Source organism: Lutra lutra, chromosome 4 (genome assembly GCF_902655055.1).
Source record: "Lutra lutra chromosome 4, mLutLut1.2, whole genome shotgun sequence".
Classification (NCBI taxonomy): domain Eukaryota; kingdom Metazoa; phylum Chordata; class Mammalia; order Carnivora; family Mustelidae; genus Lutra; species Lutra lutra.
The window spans coordinates 20,208,605-20,226,177 of record NC_062281.1 but is presented as its reverse complement, the minus strand read 5'-3'; the positions used below and the strand labels follow the sequence as shown (position 1 = coordinate 20,226,177).

General features: G+C 43.2%; 1 protein-coding gene across 1 annotated transcript in view; it reads left to right on the top strand.

The window, feature by feature from the left end:
* DEPTOR (DEP domain containing MTOR interacting protein) overlaps positions 1 to 17,573 on the top strand; it is a 133,303-nt gene that overhangs the window by 82,698 nt on the left and 33,032 nt on the right. Inside the window, exons 5-8 of the mRNA XM_047725462.1 lie at positions 6,967 to 7,152; positions 9,269 to 9,403; positions 14,047 to 14,117; positions 16,227 to 16,331. Coding sequence (XP_047581418.1) covers positions 6,967 to 7,152; positions 9,269 to 9,403; positions 14,047 to 14,117; positions 16,227 to 16,331 — 497 coding nt within the window. The remainder of the gene's footprint in view (positions 1 to 6,966; positions 7,153 to 9,268; positions 9,404 to 14,046; positions 14,118 to 16,226; positions 16,332 to 17,573) is intronic.

Below are 17,573 nucleotides of genomic sequence, written 5' to 3'. Positions count from 1 at the left end.
GGGCAAACTTACTTTGTGTAATCCTGTTTTCTCATCTGTAAAATGGGAATAATTCTAACGGCTCTCTCATAGTGTTGCTGTGAGAACAGAATGATACAATCATGCAAGTGCTCAGCAGAGGGCCTGGAACAGAGTGTCCCTCAATAAATGTTCACCAGTTGTTACTTTCATTTATTGTTATCATCAATATCCACAACATCGGATGCCTTGGTGGGGAGGGCTCGGTATCACATTGATGGCCTCACCCTTGCTGGTCTTAGGCAGTATCTTATCCATACTCTGTGCTGAATGCATACATGTTAAATCAATCAACATGGAGGTACTCTCATGAGGCCTTTGGATTTATGCCAACAATTCCAAAAGATCTAGAACAGAGTCACAAAATGGTTTTCATTGACTTTTGTAGGTGCAGTATTCCATTTCCTGGGCAAAATAAATTTGTTTTTAGAACTTTGTCCTTATGGTATGATTTAGTCTCTGAAAAACATACCCTTTGTCTGGAGTTCTATCACTAACAGTGAAGGTTCTAGTCTTTGGAATGTACCCACCTATTATTTAATGATGCATGGAGAAGAAGAAAACATTATTTGACCTACCGTCTGTTTATTACCTTTGTATTTCTGGCACTGAGACACAGAAGATTCAGAAACCTATGCCATCACAATGTCATGTTTTGATTTTCTTCTTTTCTGCTATCTTTTCTAGGGTGATTTTTGTCCTTCTTCCTTGTCTCTTTCCCATCCTCTCCTCCCTTCAATTAATTAAGTTAGTGTAATTGGGTTCTAACTTTGTGAATGTGAAGTGTTTTGTTTTAGTAGTATCAGTTAATAGGACTTTATACCCTAAAACCAATTTCCTGTTTTCATATCCTCTACTTAATGTTGTCGGTGCTCAGGAAATAATTATTTTAGTTCTCTGACTCACTGTTGTTACTGCCGTTTGAAGAGTTTAGGATCCCAAGCACCTCTCTCTGTCCTTATGTGCCACAGGCACTTAAAAACAATTGCTTAATGTTCTTGAATCAAGGACTTCTGCTGCTTGGGGAAACAGGGCTCTTTCAACTCCTGCATTCCTTTAGGATGGTTTGAGATGGGTAATTACGACCTTAAGTATAGCTCAGATTAAAAAAAAAAATAGCTTTAATCTTCTGTTGTAGTTAGTTCTCAGTGTGTGTTTTCCACCAAACACATTATTAAAAAGCATGATATCAATATTTTTTGTCTTGCCAGTTTTTTAATCTGCAGCCTACCAAGCAGCATGAGTTGCTTGGACTCTGAAGGGCGGTGAATTAGTAGGAGCAGGGAGGCCAAAGGCCGCAGAGCCTTCCCTGGACACTGAGACAACGGAAGGCTTTGGGCTTGTTGGCAGGGGAGGTGAAGCACTTGCATATGCACATTTTCTTTATTTTTTTTTTAAAGATTTTATTTAATTATTTGACAGAGATCACAAGTAGGCAGAGAGAGAGAGAGAGAGAGAGAGGGAGAAGCAGGCTCCCTGCTGAGCAGAGACCCCGATGTGGGGCTCGATCCCAGGACCCTGAGATCATGACCCGAGCCGAAGGCAGAGGCTTTAACCCACTGAGCCCCCCAGGCACCCCTGCATATGCACATTTTATTTGCCTTTTAGAAACCCTAAATCTGAGGACTAGATCGTGATGTGTTTAGTCTTGAGGTTTGGTCAGTACGCTTGTCAATGTCTTGTCAATGTCAATACAATGTCTGCAGGGGGGAAATGGTCCTTTTAGGATGTGGTAAAGGGAGATGAGAAAGCAAACGAGAGGAAATGGAGTGAGGAGTAGGATAGAGTGACAGCCCAGATGGTCCCGAATGATCCTTCACCCACCACGGTGCCCTGGGGGAAGCAGTGAGCCACACCAACCTCTGCTGTGCGGAGGACCGTTGAGGGAGGCTTATCAGGGCAGCTGCTGAGGGTCTCCTGTCTTCAAGGTGACCTGGAAGACCTTTTAGCTTTGGCACCAGTTTGCCTTTGCAGTATGGTGCCCCACCTCATCCCTTGCTGATCATTCTCCTCATGGCGATAGCATTATCCTTCCCCCCCCCCCCCCCATTAAGCCCTCTTTTCACTCTGCCAGGTTACTTATGTAATCCCAGATCCAAGACCACCTTTAAGAAGGTTTGATGGAGATGCCTGGGGCCTGAGTGGCTCAGTCAGTTGAGTGTCGGACTCCTGATACGGGCTCAGGTCATGATCTCGGAGTCCTGGGATCAAGTGCCCCCCGAGCTGGGTGGCTCTGCACTCAGTGGGGAGTGTGTTTGAGATTCTCTCTCTCCCTCTGACTCACCCTTCCCCCCCACTCACACTCTCTCAAAAAAATAAACAAATCTTAAAAAAAAATTAAAGAATAAATAAAAATTTAAAGGTTTGATGAAATGCCATCCAGAGAGCAGTTGGTGACTGCACATTCTCTCCCCCTCCCTCCCTCCCAACCCCCCTCCCCATCACACTGCTGGGTTCAATGGGCTTGTTTCATGATGCCTATTGTGTTATGTCATTTGCCAGCAAACATTTCAAGGATGAATGAAAGTATGTGACCTTCTTCAATCCAACTAGATAAGTAGCTTAAAATGTCTTTTATGTTCAGCTGAATTTATAGGTTTCAAGATGATAGATTTTTATATTCATGTTTAGATTCTATGTGTCAGTGGTGAAGAAGCCAATTTCCCCTCTTGTAGATAATCACTTTCAAGGTCTCTTTGTGTTTGCTGAAGTCATCCAAAAACTTATAAGAGAAAAATGTAGCCACATTGTCTACAAAAAGAATCTATGTATGTCACTCTAACATTTCTCTCATGCTTTCTAAAAAGGAAAACCACGCAGCAAATCAGGATCTCTTTTCTTTTACCAAGTATCAACAACATGGTGAGCTTAGTGCTTCTAGAACCCCCACTTTCCTAAGCAATTAGGTCCTCTTGTATTTACAGCTTTCTGGCTGTGTCTGCTTTTACTCTTATTTTTATGTCTGATTTAATACGAAGCCGAGTCAAGCCCCTTGGGAATGCTACCCATATGAGAGGAAAGTCTTCATAAGTCCCAGAAATTATAAATTGAGTGGATAAATAATTATCACTTTTCAATTATAACTATAATTGAAAGAGCACAACTAGAAAAACCAGATATCGAATGTCAGCTTTGAATATTCTGTCTTACTTATTCCTGGTTAGAGGTTCATAGTCTCAAGGAGCAAAGAACAAAATTTGTCAAATTGTTCGTATCACAATATTTACTTTAAATAAAAGTTCTGTACAGTGTTGGGATCTGAGAAGTAAAGAATTGGAACAACCTCAAGTTTTAGAGCCACCAGTTACCTTCCCCTAAATGGTTTTCTTTTCCTTCTCTTTAATTTTTTCCCTCTGAGTTTAGGTTATTTCTTCTGTGTTTACCAAAGAGTAAGTCGCCTATGTAGCAAATGGCTTTTGGATTTCATATAGTGGATGTCATGTTAAAGTGTAGGAGGAACCAATGCTTTTCTCTCTCTGGAATATAAACTGTCCTGTCATTTAGCTATTGTTTATTTCTTGAGGCTTTACATGGGTAATTTATGACCGAAGACTAAAGTCAATCTTTAGGAGTCTAAGAACAAGAAGACTTAAACCACTAGATTTCAGACGATATTCCAAATCTCTCACATCCATTATCCCATTTTTCCTTCACAGCAAAGCCGTGAAAAGTTGAAAGTTTAGTAAGTTGCCTAAAGCACTCTGCTAGTCAGGTTGGCAGAACTGAGATCAAAACTGAGGTCATTGAACTCTAGAACCTTCACTTTTTATTGCGTAATATTAGTTTCTAAAGTTACTCAGCCGAAGAGAGTGTGTAATGGAGTCCCAACTTAATTGTTCCGTTCTTATATGAAGCAATGTCTCTTTTAGCAGTCTTTGGTTTTTGAAAGGAGGAGCAGATAAGTTGTCATATTCCAGCCACCGTGCTAAGAGAGATAACTGCATGGTGTGCGAAATTTAGTAGGTGCTCATATTGTTGCATAACTGAATGGAAGCCATGTGTCAACTGATCGTTGCTATAATATGGCTGTCTACCTGTGCTCATCAAGATTTTGTGACTACATTTATCTCTGGTATACCTAAGGCTATGCTCACAAACAAAGCAAATGCCTGAAATTCAGTGTTCATGTCATCCAACTTTTAATGAGTGAGAGAGGAAAAAAAAAACCTTTTAAAAGCCAAGTAATTTATTGAAAACAATGCAGGTGACACATGCAATTGTCACTTTTCTATTCTGAGAGGAGAATTGGACTCCATCTGTTCCAGCCACACAGCTGGAAGATGAACACACGGAGTCCTTCGTTTTCACAGAGTGTGGCTGCTCCTCGGGCGTGAAAATCCAAATGAGCCCTTGACAATGGAAGTGGGGCATTAAATATCGTGTGTCATAAAATTGAATTCCCATAAGCCAAATGGCATCATCATCAGTACATGAGGGTAATTATAAAAATAACAACAGTGCTTGTAAAATAATAGAGGTCTAATTTTTTGAGTTCTTACAGTCCACTTGGCATTATGCTTATCAAGTGTGGTCTGCTGTCTCATCCAACTTTTGTTTTCCCTGATTCGGTTGATCACATTTAAGATCATTTGCAGGATTGGAGAGGGAATAGGATGAATAAGGACTATTTGAATTTAACCCATTCATCCCAGATGCCAGATTTACCCTCTGAGCTGTAGGTAGTGGGGAGCTGGGGAGGTGGAGAATGGAGCATAGGTATGACTTCAACTCTAGGTCTCGGTATTTAAAGCCTGAGGAGACTAAACTGGCAGCCAAATTTCCACTTCAATTAAAAATACTTTTTAAAGTACTTTTGGCCATTCTGGAATTTGGTTGGATTTAGGGTGTTTTTCTGTATTTATTTATACCAGAGCCATTGTTTTGTATATGTCACACTCCAAAGAGAAAGCAGTAGGTATTAATAAATGTATACAGAAGTGTGTATTTTCAGGTTGTAATTTAAGATACTATTGCCTAAGTCAACCTGAGGATTTAAAAGATCTCAATACACTCCGAAAAGTTTGCCAGAAATAGATAACTTCTCTACAAAATTTTATTAAAATAGCATTGTTGAATGTAGCGATTAAGTAAATTTATTATTAAAGTTTGACATGGAGAGATGGAGAGGAGAAGGGAGTTGGGGGAAATTAGAGGGGGAGATGAACCATGAGAGACTGTGGATTCTGAAAAACAATCTGAGGGTTTTGGAGGGGTGGGGAGCGGAAGGTTGAGTGAGCCTGGTGGTGGGTATTATGGAGGGCACGTATTGCATGGAGCACTGGTTGAAGTGCATAAACAATGAATTCTGGAACACTGAAAAGAAATTTAAAAAACAAATAAAAATTAAAAAAGATTTTGACTATCCACAAAAGAACCACTATTTGTAGATAGCATATTCAAGTGTAATTGGCTAATCTCTTGGTCCAAGATGCATTCAGCATTTCCTGAATCCAAGAATGACATCATTTATTAAGAACATTGCAGAACTACCACTGAATTAAGTGTATTTGTCTTGGTGGCCAAAATCATGCGTTTAGCCAAAGGGACTAGTCACCATTTAAAGACAGTGAAACAACCATGTGAATCACTAAGTTAAAAGTTAGCAGGGGACTCTCTTAAAAGGGACCCACCTATTTGAGGCTTAGATATTCATGTAACCAGAATTGCTCATAGCAAATGTGCATGATAAACACAACTATAACCCTAGATTTCACTTCCTGGTGTTGAGCCAGAAGGGATGTGATGCTATTTGTGAAACACCTAAAGAGGCTGCTATACTGGTTACTATTATTGATAAATGAGTTAATATGATTCTCAGTGTTTGTGTTAGATTATTTTCTTAGTGATTTACAGAATTTTAAATTTCACATTTCAAAAAAAATATTGCCAAAATAAGTACCTTAAAAAAAACACCTTTTATCTCTTTTTACCATCATTTCATAATTGCAGGACAAAAAATGTACACAACATGTAGTCAACCTAAGTCAATAAATGTGAGTTGAATAATTGGGTGGGTGAATGGACAACAAAAAAGCTGTGATGATATCATTTCAGAATAAAGGAAAGGATTCAAAGGGACTATACTTAGTTTAGGAAAGACTAGAGATGCATTGTCTTTAATGTTCCAATTTCCTATGCCCCAGTAACTTCTTCGTGACCTACCATGAACCCACACCTTGGTTTAAGGTGAGCTCTGTTGCACAGACCAGCCATAAATAGTCTAAAGTTAGCTGTGTTCTGGACATATTGCTTACCCAACTACTACCCATCACAGACTGTTCACTACCAGTCTTTTACTGAGCACCTACTCTGAGCCAAACATGGGGTAGTTTAGGATTTCAGGTTGCCAGAATGATTAAGATGCAGTCTGGGCCCTTAAGCAGAGGGACTTAGTTGGAAGAAAGAGATGGACTTCTCCCCCCTCCCCGACCAAAACAAACAAACAAATTATATGTAGTCTCTGTATTATTTTTGCAACTTTCTTTGAGTCTATAATCATTTCAAAATCAAAAGTTTAAAAACAAACGGACGTATGGCTATGAGACTAGCATTTTGTGGGGCGCTGGGACACATGACCACATGAAGCCATGATGACTGCCCCAGAGAGCCTAGAGCTAAGTGGACAAGGCAGAGAAGTGAACAGACAATGCAGGCTCCGTGTGGTAAGTGCTCAGCGGGAGGTTGCATAGAGGTTCAGACAACTCCAGGAAGAGTATGGCTTTAGATCAGGGGTGAAATCAGGCTTCGCCCAAGGAATGGGTTAGTAAATTTTTAAAGTGCATGGCACGTGGAAAGCTCCTGGGGTGGTGTGTGGACTACAAGCTCATGTGGCATCTGGAGAATTACACTCTTTCCAAAGACTTTTACCCCTGCTGGATAGAGTCTCCTGGCTGCGGTGCTCTGTGGCCAGGACACCAGACATACCTGTCTGTTGTTTCTCCTTCCCAGTGTCCAACAAGCACCCATTCGTGGACAGCAACCTTCTCTACCAGTTCAGAATGAACTTCCGGCGGAGGCGCAGACTGATGGAGCTGCTCAATGAAAAATCGCCCTCGTCTCAGGAAACCCATGACAGCCCCTTCTGCCTGAGGAAGCAGAGCCATGACAATCGGAAATCTACCAGTTTTATGTCCGGTATGTCAGTTTCATTGTGTATGCGATCAGGTGCGTTTGTCTTTTGAGAACTAGTCTAGTGATGCCTCACCTTTGGAAAGGCTGTCCTCTGGCACCTTTTTATTTATTCATAACCAAAAAGTATGGGGGGAAAAAAAACCCAGCATGACCATATTGTTCCTGGGCAGTCCATTTAGATGTCATGAAAACATAGTTATATCAAATTATGTTTTTTCGTGATAGAAATTTTCTTAAGCTCTCACGCTACCTTATTTACTTTTCATTTGTAAACAATTCTTACATATCATTAATGATCCACTTTTCTAAATCAGAGCACTGACAAACTCTATGTTTTAATAGTGAATAAGGACTTGTGAGGGCATATTCAACTAAAAGACTACTGATTGTCAACCTGGCATGAAGGGGTGACCCAGAACAAAGAAAAATTGTGAAAAGCAAGCAGAGGAGCTCATAAAGCCTAGGACATCACATGGAAGGTCACATAGTCCCATATTTACAGTGACCCCTGCCAGAAATGACACTGACAGCGGTCCGCAAAGATAACCCCGCTCATCTGGAAAAGGTTAACTTGAGGTGCCATTCTTTGGAAGAAGGAGAAGTGCTTAAACGGCTATCTTCAACTCCTCTGAAAATTTGGCATGGATTGACCCGAGAAACTGGTTGGTCTAAGGTTTGCATGATCTGGGCTTTGCCTGAAACTCAGGGCACAGTGAAAATGTGTGTCTTGGTTACTTATGGCAGGAGGCAATGAGAACCCTTGCAGCCATATTGACACCTTTCTGTGCCCCCTGGCACTGAGCTAAGCTTGCTTGCATAGTTTTCCTCTTTAATTCTCACTATACCCTCGGAGGAAAGACTTTTCTTATTCCCATTTTGTGGGTGGAGAAACTGAGGCATGGAGCAGTAGAGGGGCTTACCCAAGGTTATAGAGCTAGAAAAGGGTGGACAGAGCTGGATCTCATGCCAGTTCTGTCTTAACTCCAGTGCTTCTGCCCCAACCCCCCTCACCCCACAGACAGAACTAGGGTGGAAGAAAGAAGGAAGCAAGAGCCCCTCAGGGAAAGTGAGGACTAGCAGCCAGTCAGGGGCCCAGTCTGTGCTCAGACACACCCCAGCCGTGTGTTCCCCTTGGGCTGCAGCCTTCTGCCAATGCAGAGTAAGTCTTCCCGTTCTCTTCTAGCACTAAGCTCTGCCTGTGCCTTGTGGTCAGTTAGAACCTGAAAGTGACAGTGATGAAAAGGAGGACAGAGGGGACGTGGTTACCACAAAAGCCAGCATTTGTTTCTTTCCCATGTTCCAGGCACTAAGCGGGGACTCTCCGCGGCTTCTGTCATTTGACCGTACACCCTCCTCTCCCCTCCCTTGTTGAGAACCACACACTCTGTGGCAAAGAGAACCAGACCCGACTGCTACCCCCACATACACTTTCAGAGCTAAATACGTGGTCTTGTGTTTTAATCTCCCTCTTCCATGCCTCTGGGTGATTAGTGACTTCATAGTAAATCAGGAGGCTTTATTATTACCGTTAATCCGTTAAGTGTCAAGCCGGGAGGTAATTTACATCCTTCCAGGACTGCTCAGCCCAGGCTCTGTCATTCTTGAAATAACATTTTATGTGCCTGAGTACATTCCCATTCATCATGTAATCCGCTCTTCCTACGGATCCCGTGGGACCTCATTATTCCCACTTCACAGCTGGGGAAGTAGAGGCTCCAAGAACTGAAACGAGTGGCAGGCTGCAGTTGAAATTCTTGTCTGTCTTTCTTTCTTTCTTTCTTTCCTTTTTTAGATTATTTATTTATTTAAGAGAGAGAGCGAGCTCACAAGCAGTGGGGAGGGACAGAGGGAGAAGCAGGCTCCCCGCTGAGCAGGGAGCCCAAGGCTAGACACGATCCCAGCACCCTGGGATCAGAACCCGAGCCAAAGGCCCCCGCTAAACGGACGGAGCCCCCCCCCCGCCAGGTGCCCAAATTCTTGCTTTTCTGACTCCAAGGCCAGGGTGCCTTTTCCTGGCGAGCTGGCCTGGCCTGGCGGTGTGTGGCGGCTGCAATCTCCGGTGGGCTGGGGAGGGGAGGCGAGCGCCCCCCGTGACCCGCTGTGTTTCCCGCCCGCACAGTCAGCCCCAGCAAGGAGATCAAGATCGTGTCTGCCGTGCGGAGGAGTAGCATGAGCAGCTGTGGGAGCAGCGGCTACTTCAGCAGCAGCCCCACCCTGAGCAGCAGCCCCCCGGTGCTCTGCAACCCCAAGTCCGGTGAGTGGCCGAAAGGCAGCCCCGGTTTCTGGCTGGGGTGGGGATGGGTGTGCAGGCGGGTCCCCCCCCCACCACCCGGGCAGCAGATTCTCAGACGGGGTGGTGGGGACACTCGTGAGTGGGAATCTGGTGCCAGCATCCTCTCGAACGGAAGGGAAACATGGAGGTTTGGGCAGAGGGAGGGTCAGGCTGCCCCACTGACTCCAGGGGGAGCTCTGGAGTCTGGGTGGCCCTTCAGAGTTGTCCCAGTTTGGGGTGACACGGCCAGGCCTGTCAACCTTGTTTTTGAGCATTCATTCGATGTCAGCTGCCCTTGGGGAGGAGGGCAGGACTTTGGGCAAGGCAGCTCTTTCCAGAGGCGGTTGGGAAGACAGTGGAAGATACCCGCAGTCCCGGCGTCTGGGAGAAGCCCCACGCTCCTAAGAGGGTTTGAGCAGATGCAAAGATCTTTTGGGTCCCAGGAGGCCCCAAAGAAGAGGCACGGATCTGTGCAAACCCTGCGCTCTCTGAAAATGACTCCTGGTGCCTTGCGTTTATGATCCTACTCATCGAACTCCATGGCCTTTACGTTCCAGAAAGAAAAGTCTAGGCGCAAAGATGGGTGATGAGCTCGTGCTTAAAAACATTTCTTCCTTGACCCTGTCGGTTCTTCAGCCCACAGGTTCCTGTAATTCCCAGATACAGCCGGCGTCTCACTGCCCCTTACCCACCGCTCTGCCAGGGTTAGATTGCATGGTCCATCGTGCCAATAATCACTGCCTTGAAAACACCCTCAACTCCCTTTTTTTCCACGCCCTGTCCAGTATATCACCTTCAGGGAAGGCACTTTGTTCCTTTGGCTCATGTTGTTCTCTCATCACCACCTTTGGGGATATAAAGACGAAAGATCATGACCCCTTCCCTCAGTGAACCCATCATCTCTCTGGGAGGGGGGAGAGAATACACATGTTAGTAAGGACAAATAAATATTGATCAAAGGGCTTTAGGAGAAACTGTTATGTAAGGATGTTATCTAGGCAAATGGGTATTTTACCTAATCTAACATTTTTTTGCTACCTTCTGGAGGGTTAGCTGGAAGAGGAAAATCATAATGAATGAAGAAACTGGCTTCCACACTGACTCTGGCTAGAAAATCATTGAGCCCCCATGTGTTTTCCAATGAACGAGCACTGCTGATAAGGTAGAATGAGAAAGGAGAACTGCATTCTTAGAAATAGACTTTTTGAAGCCTAGATCGAAATCTGACAGGTGTAACCTAGAGTTAGAAGCAGTAGAGTTCAATTTCGGAAAAGGGTCAGTGAGGCTAAAGCCATTTTTTTTCTTGCTTGCATTTGCATACAATGGTAGAGTCAGAGCGAAGTGTTAATTACTTAAATGAACTACACCTCCACCTTTCCTGGGTGGGTTTGCCCTGTTTCCTCTTTCTCCTCCCCACTTGGCTCAAAGGGGAAAGTATGCTGATAAGGAGGCAACAAAGAAAGGTCAGGTTGCCTTTTTTGGGTCTCCATTGTGGTTGTCTCAATTGTCTTAACTATGCTTCATAAATCCTACATCTTACCCATATTCTGACATGCTTCTCCCTCACTCTTGGGAGGGTTCCCAGGGTTCAGTGAGCTCATGTGTGATTTTTTTTTTTCTCAAGCAGATAAGCAGGGCTTCACAGTAAGGCATTTAAAATTAATCATTATATTTACATCTGGATGTATTTTTTTTTAGTACTGTGTATTAATGCCCTAAGCCAGCCAAAACAAACAAACAAACAAACAAACAAAAAAAGAGCTACCAGATATTCCCCGTGATTGGTGTTCTTATAATGAGCAAATAACTTCCAAAGGACACACAAAGAGAAAGCTAAAGGATAATTCCATGGGCTTCACGATTTCTATATTTTTCAACAGAAGAAAGGGCAAGTGTATTAAAATATTTTAATTTATAATTTATTTTATTTTATTAGTATGGTGGTCAAATATCACAGTACAGTGTGATTTAAAACCATGATGAGCTGTGATCTCACACCTGTTAGAATGGCTGTTGTCAAAAAGACAAGAAATAACAAGTGTTGGCGAGGATGTGGAGAAAAGGGCACCCTCGTGCCCTGTTGGTGGGAGTGTCAATGGGTGCAGCCACCGTGGGAGGTAGTATGAGGGGTCCTCAGGAAACTAACAGAGAACCATCATATAATCCAGCTATTCTGCGGCTGGGTATTTATCCAAAGGTAGGAAAACGGAAGCTTGAAAGGTTATCTACATGTCCATGTTCATCACAGCCTTATTTACAATAGCCAAGACATGGAAATGACCCAAGGGTCGATGGCTAGACGAATGGATGAAGAAGATGAGGGATATGACACAACCGCATATCGTTCAGTCATTAAAAAAAAAAAAAAAAAAGGAAATCCTTCCATTTGCAACAACATGGGTAGATTTTGAGAGCCTTATGCAACATAACAAATATGTGGTCTCACTTATATGCGGAATGAAAATGGGGAAAAAAAACACACCCAAACTCACATCTCCAGGGAACAGATTGGTCATTGCCAAAGGAACGGGTGAAGATGGGCAAACAGTACAAATTTCCCATTAGAAAATAAGTAAGTCCTGGGGTGTAATATACAGTATGACCCCTATAGTTCGTACTACTGTATTGTCCATTTCAGAGTTGCTAAGAAAATAAATCTTAAAGGTTATCACAAGAAAACAAAAGGTTGTAACTATGTGAGTTCATAGGTATTAGCTGGACTTATTGTGGTGATGGTTTGCCAAAAAATATATACATATATTGAACCATTATGCTGTAACCTGAGACTAATATAGTTTTAGATGTCAACTATAGCTCAATAAAAAGAATGATTATGTATATTAAAGAAGTGGACAGTAATATTATAGTAATAATATAGTAATATCATGGTAATATTATAGTAATAATAAATATTACAGTACAGTGTGCTTCCTATATCCAAATTCATACACCCAGAAGTGGTTTTGGGGAGGAGAGGGGGGACTTGTCTGATAGGAAATTAAAAAGTCTGAGTTCTCAACCGTGGACCTCTTCTCTTATCTCCTGTTCATCTGAGAGGTTCTTTTCTTTGATATTCAACCTGCTTCCTCTTTTGGGGAGAATATAAATTCATGTTCTCTTTTATGAGCTTTATAAAAGCAACCAGTCATCCCAGCCACCTGTCATCTCAATGAGAAGCACTTCATTGCCTTTGACAGAGAGAGGGTCTGTAAAGGCCATGCTTCCTGGTGGGTCATCGAGGTCTTGCCCTGTGTTGCCCTATCTTTTTCTGCTGTACCCTTGTTCCGGGACTGGCCCCTGACCTCTGAATGCTGCCAGCCAAGGGAACTGAAGGCTGGCACTTTGCCAGGTTAGGGGCTTGGCCTTGCCCCCTCATATTTCTTTGGGATACCCAAGGTCATAATCTCTGTCTAACTAGGTAAGGAGGCTCCCTGGGTCCCCATTTGCTGGCTTCTCTGGATGTCCATAGCAGTCCCCTCTCAAGTTCTTAGTGCGCCCAGGATGGATGGAGACATTCATTACAGCGTATTGTTCTCACTGTTTTATTTTATTGTTAGTATTGGTGTTAATCTTTTACTGTGACTCATTTCTACAATAAACTTGATCATGAATATGTACACATAGGAAAAAATGTAGTATCTCTAGGGCTCAGTCCTATCCGTGCCTTCCAGCACCCACTGGGGGGTCTTGGAATGTGTCCCCCACAGATAAGGAGGGACTACAGTATTGGCAGAATTTCAGGCCGCCTGCAAGTTAGGGATTGGCTGCTGGCTTTGCCATCTTGCTGGGCAACAGCAGCGAGCTGATAAGAAGAGACGTCTTAGGAGGAAACTCACCACTGCCTTCTGGAGTTTTTGAGCCCATCCTTCTGCTTATGGAGAGAGAGAGCATGGGAGGACCCATGTCACGGTGGCTGCTGGGCCTTGGTATCCAGTGTCTGAGTTTGAATCTTGATTCTGCTACCCATGAGGGCTGAGATCCTGGACATAGCTATTTAACTTTTCTAAACCTCTGGTGTCTCACTAATAAAATAGGGATAATGTGGAACCTAGCTAGATAGCTTTTGTGATTACTAAATGAGATAATATATTTGGAGTACCTAGCATAGAGCCTAGCACACACTGAATATGCTTAACATTCCTCTAACATCATTCCTCAGGGCAAGAGGCAGTGAGTGTGTCCATGTAGTCCAGGATATTGATCAAGAAATAAGTAAAGCTTCCATGAGTGAATGAGATGTGTGCTGTATGTTGTGTGGGGGGGTAGCTCTTGAAACATGGCTATGGGACTGCTGGAGTCAAGTCTCTCTCTTAACCTTTTCCTGTTGAATACGTGTCAGGATTCAAAAGAAAGAAGCATGAGCACTAGAAAACTTTTTCTTGATAGAAAAATATCAACGCTCCTGTGCCATTTCTTCTTTCCAGAAGTCTCTAAGTTGGGCTTAGGGTTAATCGTCCTGCTCATGTTTTCTGTCTCTGTTTGGCTAGAAAGATACACTGTGAGGTGGAGATCCTTGCCATGCTTGTTTGTGGACGGTCACATACGAGGCATTCAGTAAATATCCGCTACATGAATGAACAAACGACCAGAAGGTTTTTCACCTTGACCTTGTGTCTGTCTTACAGTGTTGAAGAGACCCGTAACTTCGGAGGAACTCCTGACTCCCGGGGCTCCGTATGCAAGGAAGACATTCACGGTAGGCTCCTCATTTGGGTTTTTCTCGTGCTTTCTCTCTGTGCCATGTCAACATGTCAGTGAATCAGTGTGTAGCTTAGGGACAGAATTGAAAACCTTCTAATTTCCCTTTTGTTTTGGCATTATTATGAGAGTAGATTTTCTTGACCCTTGGGCACTAAAATGCATTAGGACTTGACATGATTTATGATTAATACAGCATTTTAAACTCCTTTTGATGTGCCTTAAGAAAAGGTTTCCACTATATACTTAGTCTGATATAATTACAGACTTTAAGGCAAATGGCAGTGCAAATAATGCCAATAATTCCTTCTGTGTTACAGTTAATCCCAAAATTCATTTAAGACATTAGAGGAGTCTTTAGGGGAGAAAAGAAAACTATGGGATAATCTGTTCTACCACAAGTAATGGTGCTTTTGACAATGCTGAGCTTGTCTTGAGTTATACAAGCCCTGGATTTTGGAGCACTGCGTACCTGTGAGCCCCTCCTGGCCACCTGCCCCTTCTTGGAGGTCCTCCAGGCTTCCTTCTAGAACTACCAGCCCCACTGGCTTTCTTTAAACAGAATCAAATTGCTTTGCTTGACAGAACCTCACACATTCTCCATTCTCCGCCTCTTTCTCTCAGTCTCTGCACAAAACCATGTGGACGTGCCCTTGAAGGCACTTCTACTCTTCCTTCAGTCTTCTAACTTTGGGGGACACCTGGATGGGCTCAGTTCATTAAGAGTCTGCCTTCAGTTCAGCTCATGATCCCAGGGGCCTGGAATTGAGCCCCACATCAGGTTCCCTGCTCAGCAGAGAGTCTGCTTCTCCCTTTTTCTCTCCCTCTGCCTCTCCCCCTGCTCATGCTTGTGCTTGCACTCTCTCTCTTTCTCAAATATTTGTCAAGGCCTGCCTCACATTCTGGGCACCGAGGAGTTAAAATAAAGATGGGGTCAGTCCTAACCCATCAATATGAAAAAATGCACTGGAAATATGTCTGTAAAAGATAAACTATGTTTTGGAAGTGAATTAGGTATAAGGAACTAATAACCAGCAAAATCTAAAGCCAATGGAAGGCCTAAACTTTTTTTTTGAGAATGTTTACCAAAATTGCACTTGCTTTCCTGCCTTGCATCAGTCTCAAGCATACGAGAAACAGTTGATGATATTTGTAAGTATTTCTCTTTGGTTTTAAATGTAAATGCCCTCATTGCTAGTAATTGTGAATGTGTGTCTTCTGCATTTTAGTTGGGGGTATGTATTAGAGACATGTCTGGGAGTTGCCCAGGGAATGTAACTGCCAAGTATAATGATTCTATAGGAAAAGGCACCCTCTAGTTTCAAACACTTTTGGAACAGCCCCTCCTTGTAAATTGTGAACTTTAAGTACTTATTCACTTACTTTTCTTGGTAGACAAAATTGTGTTTCAAAAAAGCCGAAACTCTTCATATTCCGCACCGTTGGTAATTTAAATTGTTCCTTTGGACTTCACGGATATAGCAAGATCACCAGAAGAGTATCATTGGATCCAGGGGAAAAAGAATAAATTTGGAACAGAACTTGGGTCTAGAGAGAAATTTCTTTTTTTTTTTTTTAAAGATTTTATTTATTTATTTGACAGAGAGAGATCACAAGCAGGCAGAGAGAGAGGAGGAAGCAGGCTTCCTGCTGAGCAGAGAGCCCGATGCGGGGCTCGATCCCAGGACCCTGAGATCATGACCTGAGCCGAAGGCAGCGGCTTAACCCACTGAGCCACCCAGGCGCCCCTAGAGAGAAATTTCAATCGTGTTTTCACAATCTTCTAAATTTTCCATTGGAGTCTGATATTAAATTGTATAGCAGCCTAAGAAAGAGGCGATCTGCTGGTTATGTACTGATGAGTACACCTCACAGAGGAAGCTTCTTTCTGCCAAAAAGGTATTTTCTTGACCCCCCTTTCTACATTGATATGCCTGTGTTTAGGATAGAAGCAAAGTGTCATGTTCTCCCACAAGGTTCAGATAGAACAGAGGAGAGAGATGTCAGGACACGCACCTTAATCCTGGGCTGGTTTTCTTTCTCTTGGAAGGACAGGCAAATTGCTAGAGACCATCTGCCGATTGCTCATTGTGGTTTTCCTCTCCAGATTGTCGGTGATGCCGTGGGTTGGGGCTTTGTGGTACGAGGAAGTAAGCCATGCCACATCCAGGCCGTGGACCCCAGTGGCCCAGCAGCGGCAGCGGGAATGAAGGTACCTCCAACTGGGCAATGTCTGAACACCTTTAGCCTCGTTTCATTGTTTGTTTCCATCTGTACGTTCCCTCCCTGAGTGGTTTGGTCCCATTTTGGTCAAGTTTCCTTTACCCTTTCTGAAGAGGGTTGAAGTGAAGCCAAGAGTGTATGATGTGGCCACCAGGAGGAAAAGGTTTCCTGTCACTCTGATAGGGCCTCATTGGTTTCCAGCCTTTGCTTGGTTAGTCTCATCTCTCCCCTCCACCAGTACTGAGTTTGAACAAAAAATAGTAGCTTTTTTGCTCAAGTCTTTTTTTTTTTAAGATTTTTATTTATTTATTTGACCCAGAGAGAGAGAGTACAAGCAGGGGGAGAGGCAGGTAGAGGGAGAGGGAGAAGCAGGCTCCCCACTGAGCAAGGAACCCAGTGCAGGGCTCAATCCCAGGACTCTGGGATCATGACCTGAGCCGAAGGCAGATGCTTAACCGACTGAGCCACCCAGGCGCCCCACTTTTTGCTCAAGTCTTATATGATAACTCTACTGCTTTGGTTCTATACGAAGTATACTTTGGGGGCGTTTATGCAGTCATTGGAACATGCTTAGACCATGGGAGGCAGCAAGCAGTGAGCAGAAGAAAACAGAAGTCATGGGATTTGGAAGAGGAGATCTGGGATTCCCATTTTGGTTCTGCTAATTTCTAGATCTTTGACATTGAACAAGTCCTGTAATAACCTCAGAACCCGCTTTATCCTTTCTCAAGTAATATATTTCCTTCTGCTGTTAAATATGTGGAAACTCTTTATAAGGTGCAGAGAATGACACAAACATCAAACAAATTGAATGAATTGTGGAAGATTTTTGAAATAACTTTTGATATTTTATGGTACTAAAGTAATGCATATAAAGTCAAGAAAGTCTAGAAAATACAACAGAAGAAAATGTAGAAAATACCAGCAGAAGAAAATGATAATTGCTTGTATCTTTCATAACTCAGATGTAACCACTATTTACATTAACTTTTTTTTAAGATTTTATTTATTTATTTGACAGACAGAGATCACAAGTAGGCAGAGAGGCAGGCAGAGAGAGAAGGGGAAGCAGGCTCCCTGCTGAGCAGAAAGCCCAATGCGGGGCTCCATCCCAGGACCCTGGGATCATGACCCGAGCCAAAGCCAGAGGCTTTAACCTACTGAGCCACCCAGGCCCCCCTACATTAACTTTATTGGGGTGTGAATGACATACAGTAAAGCATAGTCCTGT